Below are 16,960 nucleotides of genomic sequence, written 5' to 3' on the forward strand. Positions count from 1 at the left end.
CACAGGCGACAACTGAGCTCTTCAAGCTTTCCCCCGAATCACGAAGACGAAGGTTTCAGCGCCTCCCACCCACTAAGCTCTGATGCTGCGTCATCTCCAAGGAGGTCAACCGCTGGAGTGCTTTTCTGAGCTGGTTGTGGCGGCGGAGGCGGCCCCTTTTTCCTTGCCAGGGCAGCAGCTGCCACCGCCGTAGATTGACCAGGAACTGGGATCGGGGCTGTAGGTTTCCGGCTCGGTAGCGGTGGCTTTTGCTCTTCGTGCACGAGGGGCGGTGATACCGGCTTCCTAATCGGAACCCCCGGCTTTGCGGTCGCCGGCGCCAACCCCGGGAGGGGAATCCCTCCGGCCGGCGCCGTCTTGCTCCCTCCCTGCACCACCCCGGCCCCCGCTGTGGTGTTAGCCCGGCGAAGTGCCTGCAAAGGACGTGTCTCGGGCCCCCGAACCCCTTGGTTGTTACTCATCTGGGCTTGCAGAGACGCCAGGCTACGGCTGAGGTCCGACTTGAAGCCATTACCGTGGTTGCTTGTCATTGTCGGGGCCACTGTCGACCGCCTCACAAGAGGATTCTCAGTCAGAGGCACGTCTGAGAACCCGTGTACTGTTGCGTCCGACCCGACGCTGCCCGTCATGCTACTCGCTGGAGATACAGGTGCGGTTGCGGTGAGATGGGCTGGTTTCTTTGCCACAGGAGGTGCAACTTTGGGCTTTGGCTGGTCACTCTGTTCTTCAGTCGGTGCGGCTGGTTTTGGCCCAACAGGAGGAGGAGCAGGTGCTGTCTTAGACACAGGCTTTCTCTTCTGCATGGCCGGAGAACCTTGTCCGACCGTGGCTTGACCGGATCCAAGACCTGTCTGTCGTCGAGGTGGAGGCGGAGGAGGAGTTGACTCTGATCCCCTTGTGTCATCATTGATTTGTAGCCTCCCGACCTTAGCGGGGAGCCCGGAAGTATCGTATGACCGGTTTCGGGGTCCTGAGCTGGACAGAGATGAAGAGAGCAACATCGAGTGGTTCACATGCTCATACGGCGAAGTAGACATGCTGGAGAAGGATGAAAGCCGGGACTCGGACCGTGGGACGCTGACCCAGTCTGGTTCGTCGGTCGGGACGTGCGGGTTCGTTGGCCGCTTGGGGTTGAGAATGGTTTGAGACCCAGGATGCTCAGGCTTGGGTGGGCTGATGGACGATCGTGCCATCTTGCCGCTCTCTAGCCACCACTTCTGACGATCAGAGCTGGCCGGCGGCAAACCCGGCTCGATAGCGTCGTACCCTATCAAATCCTCGTCGTCCGTCTCGTGGGAAATCAGTGTAGCCGCATCGCCACCGACCTCTGCTTTCCGCCTTTCGTAAATCTCCCGGCTGATCTTATCCCGCCGCTTCTCATTCACGATGCTGACGGTGCACTCAAAGATGGCATACACTGGTCTGTGATCCGAGAAACGAAGCGGGGCTGAGTTATAGGCAAGCTGCCGGAGGTTCGAGCCCTTGCGAAGGATGCGATCTGTCCAGGCGGGTATACGAGCTTTTTCACTGTATGTAGAGGTTAGCACAGGGCTCTTGAGGACAATCGGATGCAAGACATACGAAGTATCGAAGGTATCAGTGCCGACATCGTACTTGTATGTCGGCATGAAGGTGATGCGCGCCTCTGAATAATAGGGGAACGCAAGCCCAGCCACCATCTGGAGGTTGAGCTGGTCGTTCTCAAACAGCGTCTCAAGATCACCGCGTTTCACCAGCTCCTTGGTCGTTTCCAAGTCAAGGCCGATGCGATAATTGAAATCACCAAACCAGATAACAGATTCTTGAACGTCATGTTAGCAGCAACGCACTTGGATTTCCTCTCTGGTAGACTGCTTACCATGATCGCCGATTCCCCGGTTCCTTTGGAACCAGAGGCCCTGATCAATCGTGAGAAAATCGCGATTTCGCTCCTCATAGTTGGCGAACCCTGCAGCCAAGTGCGATGTCACGAAGCAGATTGGAGTGTTGGCGTAATCGAGTCGAATGGCAACGGCTCCCTTGTTACCAGCCATGCCTGACATGCCGGTCTTCTTGACGCTCCCTTCAACGTTCTTGATGTGGTGCAACGCCGATGCCTTGACAAAAATGCAGAGCGCAGCACCGACCAGCTGCCCGCTTCTTAACAACACGTACTTGTCGCCGCCGGCTCTGCCATAGCGCTGGTCCAGAGTACTCTTAATGGCCCGCTCCCAGAGCTGCTTTCGGGTTGGGTCACTGTTCATGATTTGCTGTGGGTTGAGCTCGACTATCTCTTGGAACCCGACCGCGATGATCTCTGGTTGGATAGATCCCAACTCCGGAGGACAGAGCCATGGAGACAAATCCTCTCCGAGCCCATCGGTTCTGCCGTTCAAATTGAAAGTCCCAACGAGACTTATTCATGTCAGTATCGTCCACCGAAAAAAGGGTTGTAGTGCGCCACTTACATGTGAATCTTTTCATTTGTCGAATATTCGTGACTCCGCCGCTGCAACTCAGCAGCGACATAGTCACTGATCGGGTCGAAAAGGATGACAGGGGTTTGGCCAACCATTCTCCCAAGGAGAGTATCTATGGTCAACTGACGTGACTTGTCTGCGAAGTTGTTGTAGTAGAGCCGAGTTGCCGACTTGCGCACGTCGGCGATGGCTCCGGCGAGCGACATCTTGCCTGTCCGTGTAAAAGAGGATTTCAAGGCGCCGGTGCCGGCGTAGATCTTGGACAGAGAATCACCATTATCAGCCCAGAGGTTCGCATGCCTGGACCAAAAGTCTGAGAGAGCACGTTCTCCTCGGTGGCCGAGAAACGACTCGACAGCCATTTGTGAGATGATTGTTTGGATCAAGTTTGTCCTGTCCAGGCAGTCCAGGCAATTCGTGCGAAAGACGCCTTCTTGCTGCAAAACTACCACGTAGCGGCGCTGCTTCTGGGAGCCAGGCTGCCCGACATCATCCGACTCTTGCGCCAGATAGTACGCAAACCCGTCTGCCGAGTGCTCGATGTACCGGCGGATCTCGTTGGCTGCCACGTAACCTTGAGGCCCCTTGGTTTCGGCATGAAAGTCGTACTCCGTCGCTCTCAGCAGCGCATGGTCCCGCGACCGACCCCCTTCTGGTCTGCTAAGTGGGCAATTTTTGATCCCCTCCCGATAAAGCAGGGTAAGTTCATGCTCCCCGGGCTTGGTTGCACTGAGGAGGTTTACGACGTGGACGGCGCCATATGCTTGTTCAAGGTCATGGAAGTGTTTATCGAAGGCCGGTTGCGCACCGTCGGACGATCGCGTGATGGTGATTTTCTGCTGATTTGGCAGGAGGCCAGCGGCCTGCTCCCAGAAGACCGGCACAGAGCCGCGAACCTGGGCGTAGGAAAAAACGACCCCTGACGGACTCCAATATATCGTTTCGGTTTCGACAAAGTTGGCCACGTTTCCGTCATCGTCGATGCCTCGCGAGTTAAACCTTGTCCCGGCCCGTTTGCACGACAGCCTTGATATGACCGTCAAATATGACGGCAAACCAGTCTTAGCGGAACTCAACGGCGCGGAGGATTGCGGGATGGCCCAGGTCCTACAAAAGCCACGTATCGCCGAAGTCAATATCCTCGACGCATCCAGCGCGTCCCGTTCTTGCTTCTGGAGCCTTGACCGAAACAACACGAGAGGGCGAATCATGAATGAGTTCCACAAGAAGGACTCGTCAAAGTTATCGATATCGAACTCGGCCGCATCAACAGGCCTGCGCCATGTTAGCGCCCGGATTCACACGGAGACAGCCAATTCCTCCACCCTACCTATCCTGCATCCGATTTGTAACATCGAAATCCGTGCTATAATAGAAGCTGCCGTTGCTGAGAAGCTTTTGTAGCTCCTGGCACGGATGCTCAGTGAAAGCATCCCGCCGCGCCATGCCTTGGCTATATATAGAGGCGGCGTCCGTATCGGGGTCGTAGGGATCGAGGGTCGGCACGTCGTCATACTCGGCTGAACTGAGGCAGAAGAACTGGACGCCCTCGATCTTCTCGACAGTCTCGCCTGGCCGCAGAATTCCTGCCCGAGAGGCCTGCGTGATGACGCACAAGAACACATCTCGTTCGATTGCTATCAGCCCGAGGGTACCGTAGATAGGCCGGGACGTGAGTGGTCGGTAGTCGGCGAGCAACCTTTCAGTCCGGGCGGTAAACTCAACCATGCACTTCGGTGTTGCGCTATCAGCAACCGTCGGTCGCTGTCGGGTGCTCGTCGGGGAGGCAAGAAAGGCATTGGCCATGACATCGTTGGCAGAGGTGGTATGTCTCAGGATCAAGGCATGCGAGTCGGAAGCGATAGCAATCGATCGGTGGGGATAATCGCGGATCAAAATCTGGCTGGACTTTTCGAGCGACGGCGGTTGGCCGGGCCACAAGGCCGTCGGCGAGGCGTAATTGTAGTCCATGACGCAATTGAAGTATTCGGGTTAGGGAAGGGCGGATGGTAGCGGTGCGGTTGCAACGGAGTCGAGATGCGGAATCGGCGCCGAGCTCATGGCCGGTTCCGTCCACACCGCAAAGGTTCAATGAGACTTCAGAGAAAGGTTGGTGGATGTCGAAGCGCCAAGGGCTTGTTGATAAAGCTGAAATTCAGGCCCCAGCCTGGTCATGCGAATACCCTCGAGACAATGACAAGCTCCTGTGTATTATAGATCGAGTCTTCCCAAGTTGTCACGACAGAGATCCCGGGGTGGGGAGCATCAAGAAGATTCCCACCCGCGTTCCGCAAGGTTTACTTTAGCGGCCTGACGTCGAGTGCGGCTGTCATTGGGTGCATTTTGCGCGGCTGCGGCTCCGCTAGCTTTCTTGGCTGCAGCTGCCTTGAAGATGGGCAGTTGGAATGGGCAACGACATCGATAGCCACCTTCACAATCTTGGTCACGTTGGGCATTCTCACAGCACAAACGACAGCCGTTGTTTGACTACCAAAGGTGATTAATTATTGGGCTGTTTATCTTTTATGTTGCAGCGATGTTGATGGTTAGAACTAGAAATGCTGCGTGTCGGGCGATCTCAAATCCGAGATATGATCTCAAGTTGCAGGGAATGACATCAGCCCTAGTGTACTCCGTCCCTCCAGCGTCTGGGATTTGACATTCCCCCATTCACAACCTGCTCAGCCGTAACGCCCGACCTAGCTGTCTTTGTGAGCAGTATGGGAAATAACCAAATTCTGGACTGGAACTTATTCCAGCCAAGCAGAATCTGTCTGAGCAGAACTGTCTTCCAACACTTCCATCGCTACAAAGTAGGTGGTGGAAGAGGATCGCAGATCCCACCCAAGACTCAAGCGGATGCTTGGCAGGGGTCGTTGCAGGGAGGGATGAATTCGACAGGACCCGAAAGAAAACGACAAGAAAAACACACAGCTGATGAAATAGAGATTAAAAACAGTTCTGATGGCTTCAGATCTGCATTCATGTGATCATGGCCCCCCCATGGGGAGTCATCCTCTTCCTATCATGTGTTGCAATCATCACAAGCCATGAACATGTTGTTCGATGGAAAGAGGAAAATGTGCCAAGAATTTGGTCGGCTCCGCTGTCAAGATGATTCCCGGCTGTGGGATGACATAAGCATCTCGATCCAGCCTCGTTGGAGCTCTGCGCGGCTGGACCAATGAGATGCAGGCGCATTCTGGGGCGGCTCTTCCCTGGAACCTGCGGCCAGCGCGTCAACTTTTTCTCCTTCTCAACCTCCATCCATCAACTTCCAGCCCACGACAATCGGTATTGCCAAAGCGAGCAACGAATTGCTGCTTGTCTGCGGCTTTCCATCTTTCTCTCCATCCGTCTAATACACTAGATTCCGCTCCCAACCTCTCGACATCACGTGTGGCCGCGATCGGGCAGCCGACTTCACAGCAACAATGGGCGATTTCGGGAACTACGGCGGCACCGACGAGGAAAATGCCGAGATTAAGCGCCTCAACGCGGAACTCGTACGTTAGGCTGGCCCTGCTTCGAATCCTCGTGGACTACTAACATCTCATCGCGAACACAGGAATCGGACCCCGATAACTTCGAGAACTGGGAGAAGCTGATCCGCGCCTGCGAGAGCCTCGAAGGCGGACTCAATCGTAACTCGAGCCCCCAAGCTTTGGCCACCCTTCGAGATGCCTACGACCGCTTCCTTCTCAAGTTTCCTCTCCTTTTTGGTTATTGGAAAAAGTATGCGGACCTCGAGTTCAACATCTCGGGTCCTGAGTCTGCCGAGATGGTAGGTCATCCTGTCATAACGTCTCCCTGACCGACTGCGCCAGATCTAACGCGTGTTGCTACCAGGTATACGAGAGGGGATGTGCTAGCATCACGAATTCTGTCGACCTCTGGACTGAGTACTGCTCCTTCAAGATGGAGACCACTCATACCCCTCACTTGGTGAGAGAGTAAGTACCAGCACTCCAGTTTCCTTCCCATCCCCCATCCCACATTTGGCCTCCTCACCCGCAGCAACCATGAGGCTGGCCACCGCCGCCGGCCGACAGGACGCCACGACCATTCGAACCACTCGACTTCTTGGGACATGGTGAGAGCCACCCATGGCAGCCGCCACCCTCTACTGGGATCGCTCTCTCACATTAGATTACCAGGCTCTGCTGTGCTCCTCGGCAGAAGGCATTCGTTTTCTGTGGCCTTTCACTCACTTTCCCGCACGCACGTTCCCCGGAGTGTAGTCTGGCCTCCGTGGACAGATAACACATTGCTTTGCACCGAATCCCCTCTTGTATTTGCGCACCCTTCCCATCCCACTCCCTGGTCTCATTCCCCTGTTGCATCTGGGCCTCGCTGACCATGCTTCTAGGCTGTTTGAGCGCGCCGCGACGCACATCGGCCTGGACTTTCTGTCTCACCCCTTCTGGGACAAGTATTTGGAGTACGAGACACGGCAGGAAGCTCAGGACCGTATCTTCGCCATTCTGAACCGTGTCATCCACATCCCGATGCACCAGTATGCGCGCTACTTTGAGCGCTTCCGGCAGATGGCTCTCACTCGGCCGTTGACTGAACTTGCCCCTCCCGAGGAGCTCGCTAGGTACCGCAGCGCTGTCGAGATGGAGGCCGCCCAGTTTGGGTTGGCGAAGACGGAACCCGAGATCGAGCGCGATATTCGTGCCAAGATTGATGCGGCCTACTACATCATCTTCCAGCGCACTCAAGAAGAGACGAGTAAGCGCTGGACTTACGAGGCCGAAATCAAGCGCCCTTACTTCCATGTCACCGAACTTGAGCACCAACAACTAGCCAACTGGCGCAAGTACCTCGACTTCGAAGAGAGCGAGGGCAACTACCAGCGCATCGTTTGCTTGTATGAGCGGTGCCTGGTGACCTGCGCACTCTACGAGGAGTTTTGGCTTCGGTATGCTCGATGGATGTCAGCCCAGGAGGGCAAGGAGGAAGAAGTGCGCAACATCTACCAGCGCGCAGCCACGCTCTTCGTCCCCATCAGCAGGCCGGGCATCCGTCTACAGTATGCCTACTTCGAGGAAATGTGTGGCAGGCTCGACGTGGCTCGCGACATCCACGCCGCCATTCTCATGAAACTGCCCGACTGTGTCGAGGCCATTGTCTCATGGGCAAACCTACAGCGGCGCTCAAGCGGTCTCGACGCGGCTATCGAAGTGTACAAAGCGCAAATCGACTCGCCGGCTGTCGACCTTTTCACCAAGGCTGCGCTGGTGGTTGAATGGGCGTTCCTCCTGTGGAAGGTTAAGGGGTCACCCGAAGAGGCACGCGCCGCGTTCGCTAGGAACGTGGAGTGGTATGCCGATAGCCGCCACTTCTGGGAGAAGTATCTCGAGTTCGAGCTGGCCCAGCCAACCAATGCGGAAATGGAAACCCAGCACTTTTCCCGAATCAAGAACCTCTTCTCCGAACTTCGCACCAAGAGCCGACTCTCCCCCGGCATCAAGCAAGAGATCGGCAAGGTGTACATGACGTACCTGCAGCAGCGTGGAGGCAAGCAGGCGATGAAGGAGTTCCTCCTCATCGACCGTGAGCTTTTCGGGTAAGTTGGCCTCCTTCCAGGATCAAGGTAAATAAGTGTACATGCTGACGCCATGTTCAGCCCTCAATCCGTCTCCCCCATCACCAAGGCCAAAGTGGCCAAGGATAGTGCCGGTCTGCCAGAGCTTGACGAAGCAGCTCGCAGCAAGGCGGAGAGGAGGTATCCAAATTACTACGAACTGTATGTAGACCCGGACCCCAGTGCCCAGGGTCCGGCGAGCTTCCATTAGGCATGGCAGAAGTACGCGGGTGGTGGTGATGGTGATGTTGGGACTCTGGAACCCAAGAACATGACAAGTGTCAGTGTGGGCAACAGCAAGAAGGATCAGTCACGGACGCCAGAGAAGCGTCACAATTCAAAGAAAGACAATCATAGGTAGCTGGGACGGAGCTCACATGGCCCGCTTGACCAGTAAGTGGCTCAAGGATCGAGTTAATTAGTCGCCTGAGGTCGAATCTTGGGCGGATGTAAGCGTATTCATTCTCTTGTATTAGGTAGTGTAAGTCTTAGTACTTCATTTCCCTTTCTGGTTGTTTCAGCAAACCGTGAGACGTTTTCGCAGCAGATGGCCATCCCTATGCGGTGGTGAGATTGATCGGATTGAGATCTGGTATCGGCCAGCTCCGTTTACCGGTCAAGCGGGAATCCCCCACACACCAAGGCGCTTGAATTGGGTTGATTTAGAGCGTTAAGCCGACGGGACTCGGCCCTTACCGTTCCGTCGTTGTCAGACCATTGCGCAACGTGTGTGTGAGACAAATGACATGAAACTTCCGAGAACCGAACTGGCCGCGTTCTGCCAAACCAATCCCATCCCGACGGCGATCCTGACCCGCAAAGACTTAAAGAACGGGGGATAAGAGTGTCTGACGGCTACACAAGTTCGTGGGTTACTCTCACAACCAGGAACAATCACACATCTACGGAGTACGTACACCGTAAAGTTAGTCTCGCCACTCTACCCATCCATGTCCGAGCTCTCGAGGATGCAAGCTCCCCGCCTCTCAGACTGGTTTTATGGACATGACCTACGTATGACAAACCCTCTAGTTTGTACTGTATCCACCACCTCGAGTCATTGTCGTCACATGTTTTCGTGTTTCGCCCCCATCCGCCACCACGCGCCTGGCGGCATACCCCGGAGCTTGGTGCTCTCCCACTTGTTCGCTGCCGCCGCATCTGCCGTCGTCTCCTCGGCGATGGTTTCGGAGATGCGGTTTCGGCGCCGTTATCGCGGGCTTGGCTTAGACGGGCTCCACTCTCATTCACACTTCATCGTCCTGTGTGCTCCGTCCGTTTTGCTGTGTGGACGAGATGGTGTCGGCCCGGGGATCTCACACTGGAGCAAAGGCCCCACAATGTGCGGATCCATGGATTATCGCTGTCCCTCGAATTGGCCACTCAGACCTCGCCCATAACATTTTCGACACGATTCTACTCGTCGTTGGACAAACAGCCAAAAGTGGCCGGCGAGTCCCAGTCTTTTTTTTGCGGTTGATTACACATCATCTCACACCTCAGACCGTTGGACGGTTTTCATTCTTTCTGTGGCCACCTTCGAGCAAGCATTTCCCTCCCTCAAGCCCTTTATATCCTCGTAGAGTCAACCCTTTAAAAAGGTGAGTTCTTTTGACTTCCGATTTCCATCTTGGGTTTTTGTTTTCCTTCCTGTTTATATTCTGCAAAAACACTCACTGCACACGTCTGCGACACTCTTTCTTTATTCGAGGCGTGGCGTTCTCTACTTGTCTATTCCAACCACCTCCCCCGCGGCGATATCACTCTCCCAGAAAAATACCGTACTTCTCAGTAAGCACCTAATTCTGACCGCGCGTCTGCGCCACCGCATCCCAGATGGCCACTGCGACCCGTACCTTCACTCGCGCTCTGCGCACCTCGGCCCGCCCGGTCTTCACCGCGGCTCCCCGCATCGCCTTCCGCCAGGGCGGCCGGCGCTTCTACTCGTCCGAGCCCGCGGCCAAGAAGGGTTCGTCCGCGTGGGTCTGGCTCGCCGGTGCCGCTGCCGCCGGTGGTGCGGGCTTCTACTTCTACACCCAGAACAGCTCGCCTCTGCCCACCGTCTTCAAGCCCAAGTTCGAGGACTACCAGGCCGTTTACAACGAGATTGCCAACCGCCTCGAGGAGAACTCTGACTACGATGACGGCAGCTATGGCCCTGTCCTGCTCCGTCTCGCCTGGCACGCCAGCGGCACCTACGACAAGGACACCAAGACCGGTGGCAGCAACGGCGCTACCATGCGCTTCGCCCCGGAGAGCGAGCACGGCGCCAATGCTGGTCTGAAGGTTGCTCGTGACTTCCTCGAGCCCGTGAAGCGTGAGTCAACATCCTTGTGATACATCAGAAAGTGCCCGGATTTGCTGACTGTGCATGGGTGAACAGAGAAGTTCCCTTGGATCTCGTACTCCGACCTCTGGATCTTGGGCGGTGTTTGCGCCATCCAGGAGATGCTCGGCCCCGATATTCCTTTCCGCCCTGGCCGCGTCGACAAGGACTTCACTGCTTGCACCCCTGACGGCCGTCTCCCTGATGCCGCCCAGGGCCAGGACCACGTCCGCAACATCTTCTACCGCATGGGCTTCAACGACCAGGAAATCGTTGCCCTTGTCGGTGCTCACGCCCTCGGCCGCTGCCACACCGACCGCTCGGGCTACTCGGGCCCCTGGACTTTCTCCCCTACCGTCCTGACCAACGACTACTTCAAGCTCCTGCTCGACGAGAAGTGGCAGTGGAAGAAGTGGAACGGCCCTAAGCAGGTGCGTTAAACTCTAGATGTTCCGTTTCGCTTTTGGACTTGATTGCTGACGACCATGAACAGTACGAGGACAAGAAGACCAAGTCCCTCATGATGCTGCCGGCCGACATGTCGCTGGTTGAGGACAAGAAGTTCCGCGAGTGGGTCAAGAAGTACGCCGCCGACAACGACCTCTTCTTCAAGGACTTCTCGGCCGCCATCGTCAAGCTGTTCGAGCTGGGCGTCCCCTTCCCCGAGGACACCCCGCGCTGGGTGTTCAAGCGCGTCAATGCTTAAGCGCGTGCTGAGGCCCAACAAGTCAAAGAATGGGGTGGAGGATAGCTATGGGAGAGAAGGGAGTCTGGGAGTGTGGTCTGTGTGTGATTTAGATACCAACTACGCTCTGAATTCGGGAGGGTTGGCGTGTTCGCCGATGGAACGGCGTTGTATCTGATGCTTTTTTTGCAAAGCGGTTTCCTTGCTGTCATCGCACACCTTGTAGAACAAACAAGAGGGCAAAGTAGAACACATTAGCCGTAAGGGGAATACAGTCGTTCATGGCTTGGGAGACGAACTGATTCCTGATGCAATGGATGGAGGGATCAGGTAGCCGACATGAAGGGAAGACTGCGGGGGAAATAGCCGCGCTGCAGGCAATACATAACTTGTGTAACCCGGCCTTGATGAACCTGATCTTAGTAATGCCATGCAGAATCCTGGCTGGGAACCCGAATTGAGGGTGTTAAATGTATGTCGTGATCTGCGGATAATGTAAATCACTGAATCAGGGACATGTGAAAGCTGCTGTGCAGGTCGATCCCCTCCCTCTCTTGGGCGCGGGGTGTTGGCGATAAGCCAAGGGTTAGGGTGTGAGATTGCATACCTCTATCTTATCGCTTCAAAGCTTCCAATATCTTGGACTCCCACCATTTTCCCACCCATTGACTCAGGTCCCGAACCTCCACCGAATTCAAAATTATGGCCGCCACGCGCTCAGTGCTGCGGCACCTCCAGTCTAGCTGCGGCGCCCTGCGCGGCGGCCCCCGTGCCTCGCCGTCAACCCCGCTCTACCAGCAACGACGGTGGGCCAGAGTTCACGATGTGCGCTTCTTCGTCACCACCCTCGCCGATCGGAAAGAGCTCCAGCCCGGAGTGCTCGAGAAATACCGCGAGAAGCTCGCCCGCAAGGCCCAGGAGGAGGGCCACTCCGACATTGAGTCCCTCCGCGCCGCCTACGCCGACAAGATCGAAACCCTCCGCAAGGAAACCGACAGGGTCGTCCCTCCTGGTACCTTTGCGAAGCACAAACCAGCACCTGCTGCTGCTCAAACACCGTCATTTTCTTCGCCATCGCCATCACTCACACACCCTCCGCCGCCCCCTCCAAAACCGCAACCAGATGCCACATCAACAACCACCTCCTCCTCGCCAACAGGCGTCAAACCCCTCTCCGCAATCCTCGACATCCCCAAAGTCAACGCTCTGCCCGTGCCCGAGCTAACCGCCATCTGGCGTCTCCGGCACGCTTCCAACCCGCGCTCCCTCTGCGCCGTCATCCCCGCCGCCACCTTCGCGACAATGGAGTCCGTCGCGAAGCAGCATCCGCAATTCGTCCTGCCCGTGCCCGTCACGGCAAAACCTGCCCCTCCGACAGAAAACGGTGAGCAGCAACCACCGCCAGAACAAGAACAACAAGGGGGAGCGGAAATCCACTTCCTCCAGTGGACCTGGGACCCGCCGACGCGCAGCGCGACCGTCCTCTTCACCCAGCTGGCCGAGTACAAGGCGCGCGGCGAGTTCGCCGCGCCGCACACAACTATCACGCACTACCGCGACCTGGCCGAGTCTCACGGGGTGGTGCTGATGCAAGGCCACGTGATGGACGACCGCGGTGTGGGCGTGGACGATGCGCGGTGGTTAGTCATGTGCCTGCAGAGGTTCTATGGCGGGTGGGATGGCGCGGGAGGGGAGATGGGCAAGGAGAGGGCCGAGGCGAGGAGGAGGTTGCTGGAGTGGTTCGCCAAGGGGGATAGCAGGTTCACGGTGGAGGGGTTGTTGGACGAGGCGGAACGGATGGCGTGAAAGCCATCCTTGAGGGGTGGAAAAATGTTATACCTTGCTCCGGGCGTCAAGTAAATGTAGCCTGGATGTGTACAAGTAGAGCAACGACTGTCGAAACAGACCTGTCAAATGACGAGACATGACAAATGTCAGATTTCAAACGCCTTGTATGTTGATACAATAGTATCTAGTGCAGCAGAATCATGTTAACCCCCCCTGAGGCCGGTATAAATCCACCCTGCTTCACAGTTTGCTCCCCTCAACCCTACTCTCCTTCTTGGCCCTCTCACGCATCAACCTCCTCAACACCTTGCCGCTCGGCGACTTGGGCACCGAGTCGACGAAGCACACGCCGCCGCGAAGCCGCTTGTGAGGCGCCACTCGCGCCGCCACCCACTCCTCCAGCTCGCGCGCCTTGTCGTCGGTCGCGGCAGCGACGCCCGCGCGCAGCACCACGTATGCGCGGGGAACCTCGGTGGCTTTTGCCCGGTCCTCGACGCCGATGACGCACACGTCCGCGACCTCACTGTGGCCGAGGAGGATACCCTCGAGCTCGGCGGGAGGGACGGGGTAGCCGTCTGTTTTGTTGGTAAGGGAGCGTGGTTAATAACAATGCCGTCTCAAGGGAGGGAAGAGATGATGATGATGATAGGGAGGAGGAGAAAGAACGGGGATGGCTTACTGTACTTGATCAACTCCTTCAGACGGTCGACGCAGTAGAAATTGCCGTGCTTGTCACGGCGGAACACATCGCCCGTCTTGAAGAAGCCGTCGGGAGAAAAGGCGTCTTTGGTCAGCTCGGGGCGTTTGAAGTAGCCCGGGAAGACGTTGGGGCCGCGGAGCCAGAGCTCGCCTGGCTGTATGGGTAGAAGGTAGACGTTAGCGCGTGCATCCTCGGGATCGATAGATCTCTGTATGGATGTTGACAGGAAAAACCTACCTCACCATCCTTCACCTCCTTCCCCTCCTCATCCACAATCTTCGCCTCCATCCCCGGCATCAACTTGCCCACCGACCCCATAAACTTGGCCCATTCGTCCACCGTCTGGCAGCATACCACGGCGCTCGTCTCGGACAGCCCGTACCCTTGCTTGACGGGCACCTTCAACCGCTCCCACACCGCCTCCGTCAGCTCCCTCGTCAGCGGCGCCGCGCCCGAGTGCAGCGCCTTCAGCGAGCTCAAATCGTACCTCCCCACCGCCTCATGCTTGGCAAACCCCAAAATCACCGGCGGCGGCACGTACGCCCAAGCGATCCGATACCGCTCGATGGCTTTCAGCGCGCGCTCGAGGTCGAATTTGCCTCCCCCTTCCAGAACGACCAGCCTCCACCCTTCGTACAGCGACATGAGCAGGCAGCAGGTCAGCCCGAAGATGTGGAAGAAGGGCAGCACCGCGAGCTGTGAGTCGCCTTGCCCGTCGGGTCCGCCATGGCATCGCCATTGCGCGCCCTCGACGTAGCTTGCTTGGAGGAGGTTGGCGACCATGTTGCGGTGGGTGAGGCCGACGCCTTTGGGGAGGCCGGTGGTGCCGGAGGAGTAGACAAGGAATGCAAGGTCGGTGGTGGGGGAGAAGGTGGCACGTGGAGGGGCGGCGACGTCGGTGGTTGATGATAATGGGGTTTGGAGGAGGTGGGAGTAATGCCGGGGGTCGTGGTGGTTGGGGCCCAGGAGGATGATGCGGTCGGGGGAGAGGCCGGCGTTGGAAGCGGCGGCGAGGGCGGTGGGGAGGGCGTCGGGCTGGGTGACGAGGCCTTTTGCGCCCGAGTCGCGGAGTTGGAAGGCGAGCTCGTCGACGGTGTAGAGCGGGTTGGCGGGGGAGACAGTGCCGCCGGCCCAGAGGGTTCCGAGGGTGAGGATGGGAATCTGGAAGGGTGTGTCAGTCTTGGCCGAGCTTGTGAAGGTCCTCAAGGTCGACTAATGGCAGGGAAAACAGACATCTATAGAGTTTGGAGTGTAGAAGGCTAGGACGTCACCCTTCTTCCATTGCCACGATGTTACCAGCCCTTTCCCAAACTCGGCCGAGGCGAGGCGCACGCAGTTCCATGTGTAGGAACGGCCCGTGTCGGCCGAGATCAAGATCTCCTTGGTTACGGGGAAGTCTCTGCGCCGGAGGGTGGACGCAAAGACGAGAGTCCAGAGGTCGACATCAGGGATGTCCAGGGCAGGGAAGGTAGACGGGTAGGGCATGGTGATGTGGTTGGAATGATGGGAAGTCAAAGAATCAAGGTCATGTCACCAACTAATTATACCGTGAAATATGTAAGTACGAGTAGAGGATTTGAAAGATGAAATGAGATGACGCTGGGAAGTTCGTTAACCAAGTACCCTCTTCCTTTAACGGTTCCTTAAAGGTCTTGTAGTCAAGTCCAGCTTATCATGTTGGACAGGTCCAGATATCCCCCTCCGGCCCCGTGTTAGCGGCTGGCAATTGAAGGCTGGCATCGGCTTTTGGTGGACCTCCCCTTTCCGAGAGCGGGTTGGCGTAGCCGGCGGTGTCGGTGCCGAAGTGGGGCTGTACTCATCGGCCGCCGGCGGACCAGGGGATTGCCCCTCCGGCTGGTTTGTTGTTGTTGTCCCTTGCCTTTCATTGGCATCTTCCCACGTGCCGTGGCTGGCTGTTGAGTTACACAAGTCCGTTACCAGGACTCTGGATGCTCTGCCGCGTTGTTTCGTCTGAAGTTGGGGATTCAGGGGTCACAACGTCACAACCAGGGGTTTCGGCGCCAAGTCATCTGTTACGCTGCCCTGTTGCGACACATTCCAAACACTCGGTTTGGCATACCGGCGGCATCGATTTCTTTTCGCGGACAAAAGAAACGCCATGTCTGTTTGGGGATCCTCGGCCGATCATCCGAACTCGGTTGGATCATTGGATCTACTGCGGGTGGTCGTTGTCGATCGCCCGCGACACAGCCCACACTTGGTTGTCAGTGCTTCGTGTCAACAAACCCCATTGGGGCCAGGCCGAAGGCTCTGTCAGAGGTAGGACCGCGATTCCAAAGTAAACTATAGCCGAGGGGGCATGTATGATGGTAAGTATTAGATATAAGTACCTCTTCACCAACGTTTGGATTCTCCCACAGCACATGTTCTGTCAACGTCTACCTCGCTGTGCGAACGGCTATCCTTTTCTGCATTTTGCCCTTCTGATACTACAGCTGCGCTGTCTTCTTTTCGTCTGTATATATTCTTGTTGTTTCAACTCTCCATCAGTTCTTAAAACCATATATCCATCATGTTTTTCAAGGCTGCCCTCGTCTTCTCCCTCGTCGTCTCTTCCTTTGCCTATCCCCACCACCACCACCATCATCATCCACGCAACGTCAAGGCCAAACGGGGTGTGCTCAGCGTCCAGAACTACTCCGAGTTCCAAGTGTCGGATGGCCCGGCGGGAAATGCCTTCGCGAGAGTGAACGAGAAGTTCCCTGTACGTTCTTTCTCTTCGTCCGCTCGACAATCCTCCCAAGACTAACACCCAACCCCACGTATAGATCGACCTCACCAACCCTGCCGCCGTCGACGCCGAGGACCTTGCCATCCTCAAGGCGGCTCGCAAGACAGCCGAGGCGGCCGAGACCAAAACCGGCGGGTTCAATGAGGCCATCGAAGCGGCCGGAGGCAAAAACACGGCGGCCGGTCAGGCGCTGCAGTGCGGCAAGATCGCCAACAAGGTGCTCAAGCTGCAGCTCCAGGTCATGATCCTTACGATCGAGAATGCGCAGGGGAAGAACAGGACCGAGAAGCTCGCACAGCAGCAGGCCAAGCTGGAGAAGAACGTCGCGCTTGATCAGGAGGCTGGGGCTCAGGGCTTGGTGTGTAGTTCTGTTGACTTTCAGGGGACCAGCGAACCTTGAGGATGGGGAGGTAAGATGGTGATGTGTGAGATCTACTCCGTAAGATAGAGACCAAATCTATCTCCATCTCTTTTCAAGACAATAAGCATGTCAACAACGCGGTACCCAAGGGAGGTTGTGAAGCACCCATCATACTAGGTATCTAGGTAATATTGACGTGGTGGTCATGGCGTCATATGATCATCCGGGTCTTGTACCCATCTCGCCCGACATCTGCTTCGAAATCCCATGTGTCGATACCGAATGGATTGATGGCCTTC

The 16,960-nt window shown here is 56.6% G+C and overlaps 7 protein-coding genes across 7 annotated transcripts; 4 read left to right on the forward strand and 3 right to left on the reverse strand.

Annotated features, from left to right (window-relative positions):
• Positions 1–38: 38 nt before the first annotated feature.
• VTJ04DRAFT_909 (uncharacterized protein) lies at positions 39–4,430 on the reverse strand (the record flags this gene model as incomplete). Its single annotated transcript, XM_069367598.1, has 5 exons — positions 39–1,527; positions 1,582–1,801; positions 1,859–2,394; positions 2,448–3,734; positions 3,790–4,430. 5 exons carry the CDS (start codon positions 4,428–4,430, stop codon positions 39–41), a joined length of 4,173 nt encoding a protein of 1,390 aa, XP_069223518.1.
• Positions 4,431–5,893: 1,463 nt separating this feature from the next.
• On the forward strand, positions 5,894–8,260 carry VTJ04DRAFT_910 (uncharacterized protein; the record flags this gene model as incomplete). Its single annotated transcript, XM_069367610.1, has 5 exons — positions 5,894–5,965; positions 6,028–6,243; positions 6,309–6,412; positions 6,829–8,031; positions 8,092–8,260. The coding sequence occupies 5 exons, from the start codon at positions 5,894–5,896 to the stop codon at positions 8,258–8,260; spliced, it is 1,764 nt and encodes a 587-aa protein (XP_069223519.1).
• Positions 8,261–9,885: 1,625 nt separating this feature from the next.
• On the forward strand, positions 9,886–11,081 carry VTJ04DRAFT_911 (uncharacterized protein; the record flags this gene model as incomplete). The annotated part of the gene is made up of 3 exons (XM_069367621.1): positions 9,886–10,366; positions 10,433–10,806; positions 10,869–11,081. The coding sequence occupies 3 exons, from the start codon at positions 9,886–9,888 to the stop codon at positions 11,079–11,081; spliced, it is 1,068 nt and encodes a 355-aa protein (XP_069223520.1).
• Positions 11,082–11,268: 187 nt separating this feature from the next.
• On the reverse strand, positions 11,269–11,578 carry VTJ04DRAFT_912 (uncharacterized protein; the record flags this gene model as incomplete). The annotated part of the gene is made up of 2 exons (XM_069367632.1): positions 11,269–11,500; positions 11,565–11,578. 2 exons carry the CDS (start codon positions 11,576–11,578, stop codon positions 11,269–11,271), a joined length of 246 nt encoding a protein of 81 aa, XP_069223521.1.
• Positions 11,579–11,762: 184 nt separating this feature from the next.
• VTJ04DRAFT_913 (uncharacterized protein) lies at positions 11,763–12,866 on the forward strand (the record flags this gene model as incomplete). The annotated part of the gene is made up of 1 exon (XM_069367643.1): positions 11,763–12,866. The coding sequence occupies one exon, from the start codon at positions 11,763–11,765 to the stop codon at positions 12,864–12,866; it is 1,104 nt and encodes a 367-aa protein (XP_069223522.1).
• Positions 12,867–13,088: 222 nt separating this feature from the next.
• On the reverse strand, positions 13,089–15,033 carry VTJ04DRAFT_914 (uncharacterized protein; the record flags this gene model as incomplete). Its single annotated transcript, XM_069367654.1, has 4 exons — positions 13,089–13,423; positions 13,528–13,702; positions 13,786–14,709; positions 14,782–15,033. 4 exons carry the CDS (start codon positions 15,031–15,033, stop codon positions 13,089–13,091), a joined length of 1,686 nt encoding a protein of 561 aa, XP_069223523.1.
• A 1,048-nt stretch (positions 15,034–16,081) lies between these two features.
• Positions 16,082–16,700, forward strand: VTJ04DRAFT_915 (uncharacterized protein; the record flags this gene model as incomplete). Its single annotated transcript, XM_069367665.1, has 2 exons — positions 16,082–16,273; positions 16,338–16,700. 2 exons carry the CDS (start codon positions 16,082–16,084, stop codon positions 16,698–16,700), a joined length of 555 nt encoding a protein of 184 aa, XP_069223524.1.
• Positions 16,701–16,960: the final 260 nt, after the last annotated feature.

This window comes from Mycothermus thermophilus (assembly GCF_041956435.1).
Source record: "Mycothermus thermophilus strain CBS 625.91 unplaced genomic scaffold VTJ04scaffold_1, whole genome shotgun sequence".
Taxonomy (NCBI): Eukaryota; Fungi; Ascomycota; class Sordariomycetes; order Sordariales; family Chaetomiaceae; genus Mycothermus; species Mycothermus thermophilus.